The sequence below is a fragment of the Pseudorasbora parva genome, chromosome 19, assembly GCF_024679245.1.
Source record: "Pseudorasbora parva isolate DD20220531a chromosome 19, ASM2467924v1, whole genome shotgun sequence".
Taxonomy (NCBI): Eukaryota; Metazoa; Chordata; class Actinopteri; order Cypriniformes; family Gobionidae; genus Pseudorasbora; species Pseudorasbora parva.
The window spans coordinates 18,003,659-18,009,902 of record NC_090190.1 but is presented as its reverse complement, the minus strand read 5'-3'; the positions used below and the strand labels follow the sequence as shown (position 1 = coordinate 18,009,902).

Below are 6,244 nucleotides of genomic sequence, written 5' to 3'. Positions count from 1 at the left end.
AACTGTTAATTTATTTATTTTAGATGTAGAACAGAACGCCGTTGCATTCTGAGTAAAGTATATATATAAATAATATATAGATATTTTTAGACATTCAATAACCAGTGATGCTCATGACACATTGAGAAAGAAACAGAGTTCAGTGTCAAAAAACAGACATGTAAATGCAGAGTAACGTAAAAAAAAAAAATTCAAAGACAAAAAATGAAAACACAAGGGTGTCAGAATGGATGAAAGTTGCTCGCAGCAGGGGAGTGGAAAGCAGGAAATAAAAAAACAGCGACAGTAAGGCAACCTGTCACTATTGATAATCTTCAGAACTGAGGTGCGTGCATGTGCGCACACACACACACACACGCACACACACACACACACCATATTATATATCCCCCAAGCCATACACACACTGTAACCCTCACACAAACCTCTTTTTGCATAACCCCCACACCCCAATATCAGCAAATCCAAAAAAACACAACCATTGTGTAACATTTAATATAACAATATCGTAAGACCCTCAAATGAGTTGATTACAGTGTAGTTTAAATAGTATATCTGACAGATTTGAATAAGCGTTAAAACACTGTGTATACATTACTACTACAGTGCAGTAACAATTATACAATCTGAGGTGTTGTAGACCTTGGTTAAAAACTTCTGTGTACCCTCAAACTCAAAGTACCAACACAAAAAATACTCTTGGTTACATCTCCACTATTAAAATGTATACCCTGTCCCTGAGAAAAAATAATAAAATCAAAATAAACCTAAACATATATACTCTACATGTTATGAAAAGTGCAAAGGGCATATCAATAGAATGTTCCCTCTGAAATGTACATAAATAGTAAAATAGCATTATTACATGATCCAACACAATTAAAACAAAAAACATGCCACGACACTTTGCAGCTAATTCATGTGCAAAAATAAAAATAGAGGAGGGACTGCAGAATAACAGATCAGCACAGTGGTTTATGCCACGTATTGTCTTTTCAACCACATGATCTACACACTAACACTACTTCATTTAGATGTTTCTTCTGTTTAATAGGGTGCCACAGAGACTGGATGATTTTTTTTTAGGCCAAAACTGTAAACATTTTAGCACTCCAGGTTCTATGGTCCTGAAGTCAATGGGGTTTTGAATTGGTTTTTGGTTAAATGTCTGTGGTGAACACAAGCTCAAGACATTTTCACGTTTTATTCTATAGCATAAAGTAGATCAGTTCCTTTATACACTACATTTAGCTTTTTCAACTGCCGATTGCATTTAGGCTTCAAAATTCATAAAGCTTGTGTTAGTAGATAAAGATCATCACGATGATAAAATGAGCAAGAATCATAAACCTATTTTTCAAAAGCCAATGGAAAAAGTCCTAATGGAGTTTTTCCTCTGAGGGAACCAGGGTGATATACGTCACTGCAGCACTCTATTAAAACAACAAGGTGCGTTGCTTAAAATGGTGAGAAAATAAGACATTCTCTTCCACTTCCACCAGGCTTACTAAACTATCCCACATCTCTAAAAGTGATGGCCCCATTTCAGACTGAATGGGTAAAAACTTGTTTTATGTCATGTCCTGTGAAGCCTTGGCTTTACTGATGGGGCAGCAGTAAGGTGAATCCTGTTCGACTCTTCTTGAAGTCTGCGATGGACTGGCCGGGTTTGGTCTCTACGGTGATACTCTTAGGTTTGCCGCCCATATGTACCTGGACTGCTGAGGTGCACACCTTCACTGGCAGAGGACTGTTCTTCACTCTGGAATAGACAGATGACATTACATAATTACTCTTGATTCTTGACAATACTGCTGAATTCATCCCCAAAATAGCTTTTGACGGCTCTCACAACTCCATGTGGCCTATAAAAAGCAGGCACTGCTTTGCACTCTTGTCAGTTGTGTTTCTGGTTGATTTTTTAGTGGTTCATGATGAGAATCCAATGTGGGAGCTTTATTATGGGTTGAGTGTTATATGTTACACAGCGGTACGGAGTCAGTCACCACATTAAGTGACCAGAGTTTACACCACATTAACTCTTTCCCCACCAAACACAGAAGTTTCCGTTATTTGTGATAAAATGCTTAAAATGGGGGGGGGGGGGGGGGAGGGAGGACATCACGGACACTACGTCCAAAAATATGGACGTAGTGTCCGTGACGTCACCCATAGGATTCCGAAGAGCAGTTCTGAAGCGTAAAGTAGAGAGGAGCTGGCTGTTGCCATCTTGCCAGCACATCATTGCGTGTGACACGCCCAGATAACAGAAAATGGGCAAAGAGGCGGGACATGTGCAGAGCTGAGGTGACCCAATGACTAACAGACGGCGTATAAATGACTATCCATCTGTCACTCAAAGTGGCCACGCCCTTAATTATGCAGAACTTTAAGGCTTTATATAATGTAAATGAATGAGTTATTAAATGAATCACCCCCTCACAGTTAATGTAAATATATCACAATATTACAAAATGTACTGCTTTTTTGACTAAATAAATTCAAGCATTGGTGAGCATAAGAGTCAAAACCATTGGTTAAAAATCTTTTTTTTGACTCTACCATTCAAAAAACCCAACCTTTTGAATGGTAATGTAACAGTTTAAAACCTAATTGTCATATGTAATACTTGGGGTTAGGGGAAATTTTTTTAATATATTTATTTAATTATGCTGGTTCACTTTTGATTGTAGAACTAATTTCGTATGCTCTATGAAAAAAAAAAAAAAAAAAAAAAAAAAAATATGTATATATATATATATATATATATATATATAATATAATATATATATATATAAAATACATAAAAAAGGAAAAGAACAACTTAAGTGTATTGTAGCTAATTACACATAAAACATTGTTTTGAGCACATCTAGGATTTATCAGTCTATTATATAAGTGGTTCAGAAGCACTAAACTGGGGCTCAAAAAGTCCTATTTGATGAAGTCAAAAATAATGTTCTATGTAGGACAGAACAGATGAAAAGGGACACCTCCGCTGTCTGATCCTGTCCCTGTTCCCTAAATGCACAGTTCTCTCACTTCCTCTGAGTATTTAAAAATGATCACCAACTCTCAGAGTGAAAAGACAACTATGGCCCACAAAGGGTCCTATTTTAACGATCTGAGCGCATGAATTGAAGTGCATGGCGCAGGTAGACTTAGGGCGTGTCCGAATCCACTTTTGCTAGTTTAACTCCAGAAAAAATGGTTGCGCCAGGCACATGGTCCAAAAGGGGTTGATGCCTCTTAATGAGTCATGGGTGTGTTTTAGGTGTATCGTGCAATAAACCAATCAGAGTCTCATCTCCCATTTCCTTTAAAAGCCAGTTGCGTTTGCACCATGGCAGATTCGCTATCTACATGGAAGACTGAACGCTTCTCCAGACAGGAATTATTCAAATGTATATTTTTTATTTTCAAAAATGTTTGATTGCTGCTGCGTGTCCCTATGTGTGTAATAAGCGGGGTGTATATACGTTGTGTACAAGCCTATAGGTGCATATTACTAACACACTAAGAAACCCTCAAAACAATTGCGTCTAAAGTGGCAATTACGCCAATCAGCCGGTGTGTGGTGAGCGTTGTGGCGCAATATGGCTGCCGTCGCATCATCCAGGTGGATGCTGCACATTGGTGGTGGTTGAGGAGATTCCCCCTTCAATATGTAAAGCCCTTTGAGTGTCTAGAAAAGTGCTATATAAATGTAATGAATGAATGAATCAATCAATTAAAGTCAATCAAGCAGTCATTTTCAGTTGCCTCAAAATAGCAACATGCCAACAATAAACCTGAACACACCGAGTTTTCAGACCAGCACGCTCAACGGGCACGAGTGCATTCGCTATTTAAACAACATGGTGCTGAACAGAAATGATAACTGTTTCAGGCTGAAACTAGCACAAAAAAAAAATTGCGACGTGCCAGGTGTATGATAGGGTCCAAAGTCTTTTTTATGACGTTTTCTATTAATCACAAATGAAACGGTACATAAATGCACATCAATTTAATATAGTAAATTATAAAGTGGCCATATTACACACTTATGTAGCATAACATTTTTTCCACTATACTGTCCAAGACTTCTATAAGTACATGACCTCTGATATCCTATGTCTACTGGTATAGTTTGAACTGCTGTTCAATTTGATGAATAATTTCTTTCAAAATATTTTTAAAAAATCATATTTTCCATGACACGCTTCCTTTAAAAATTATTATATTTAGTTTTTGGTCATTTTCTTATTCCTGGTTGGCCACCTACTATAGCATGGAGCAGAATCAGATGGTATTTTTCCTTTTTGCCAGGTTTTCCTTTCCTACCAACCGGAAACCATGCAGAGAACTAAATCAAACGTTCCCCATTAAGCCCTCAAACAGGTGGACGGCAGTCTGCCATGAGAAAAGCTGGTTGTGGGTCATGCAACTTCTCACTTCTCTTGTTCCCTTTCCACTCAGCTGTTCCCATAAGGGCTCAAAGCCATGGTCCGCACCCACCCATCAACCCACTGACCTGCTGATTCACCAACTCACCAAAAGAAGGTCATGAAACCAGGAACTGGAGAGCATTAACTGCTATGGATCCATGTTCATATTGAAATTAAAGGATTGGTTTACCCCCACCCCCAAAATGAAAACAATATATCATATGCCATCATTCTGTCATGAAGAAAAGCTTTGTTTGTATAGAAAAGCTGTATAAAGAGGCATAGGGCTAGATTAACTAACAGCTTGTGCCAGCGAAAACCCTCTAGTGTTGAAAAACTACTGTCAGGATTCACTAAAGATGTACAGTGAAAAATGAGCTATGAAAGGGTATGGATGCAGTTATTTTTGCAACTAACCTTGTAGGAGTTTCCCTTTCAGATGTAACATTTATGTGAGGAGCGTTTTTAAATAAATCAAGCAAAATGATTTACTAATGTGTTTGGCGGCAGTCAATTTACTGGTATTTGCGCCATTATTTAACATTGAGATAAAAAAAGCATGGCTACATCTAAATCACATACCTTTCAATTATATGGTAGGCAAAAAACAGTGACAAAAAGTAGTATGTCTGAATTCACAGTACTCATTAAAGAGTAGGTAAAAAGTACCCAGATGATCTGCTACCTCCGACGTGGTGGACATTTTACTATCCCATGAGGCCACGGGAGAAGAGTTGTGAAGGACAGTGAAGCGACGCAACTGAAGCTGATAAGTCACATGATAATGACAACATGGTGAATATAGTACGTCCGGATTACATTAATAATACACACTGCGTCTCTGTTCTTTCATTTGCTCGGTAGGTCAGTAGATCACTTGCAGAACTTTCAACTCCCATCAGCACTTTTATGGGATTACGGAATTACGCTAATTTCCCAGATCTGGACCAGATAGTTCAGGCAAAAATGGAAATTCTGTCAGCTTTTACTCACCTTTATGTTTTTCCAAACCCTTAGGACTGGTTAATCTTCGAAACACAAATTAAGATATTTTTAATGATACCTTGGAGGTTTCTGTCCAGGTAAGTCCAGGTAACCAAAACTTAAAATTTCAAATTGTATGCTCTATAAACAAAGAACAACATATTGGGTTGGAAATTGGAATGTGGTAGAAAATGATTGAATATAAATTTTAAGTGAACTATTCCTTAGCGAGTCGGTTACTATTGTCTTAGACCAGTTGGGCAAGTGATGCAGTTCTTTTTCGCAATTCCCCTAAAAACTTTGGGAGGTGTAGGTTTCTGAAATGATGCGGTTTGAGTTGACCTGTTTTTCCAGGGACATGGCGTCCCAACCAATGAGAAGATGATGCAGTTGGGCTGCATTATTTATTGCCATGGAAACCATACGACAGAACTGGGACGCAGCAGCAACTCCGTATGAATCTTGTGTGCCCCGCCTTCCTTCCTCTATGTAAACCTTCTTTTTTTATTCAGCGTTTCTGTTTCCATCACATGACTTTACATCTCCATGTCCATTATAGTGAATCATTGACAACTCTATATTGGGCCATGCCTGAAAAAACACTCCTTTACACATTCTAGTCATTTCCAGATCCGTTATTCCTGCAAGCCCGACCCTAAGAGTCGAAACCAACTCAAGAATACATATGCAACCACGACAGTCTGCGTCCCCGGGGCTCGGCTGTCACTGCGCATACTTTTTGTTTACTATCACACCATGAGTTTGGGCCCCCATGGGCTCTGACTGTGTGCATTTGTTTGCAGTCTCCTCCTAATGGCCTGTTGAGTACAACA

The 6,244-nt window shown here is 38.5% G+C and overlaps 1 protein-coding gene across 1 annotated transcript in view; it reads right to left on the bottom strand.

Moving 5' to 3' along the window:
* myo1g (myosin IG) overlaps positions 1-6,244 on the bottom strand; it is a 57,653-nt gene continuing 51,409 nt past the window's right edge. The window contains exon 22 of the mRNA XM_067426121.1: positions 1-1,762. Within this exon, the coding sequence (XP_067282222.1) occupies positions 1,600-1,762 (163 nt within the window). The 3' untranslated portion in view covers positions 1-1,599. The remainder of the gene's footprint in view (positions 1,763-6,244) is intronic.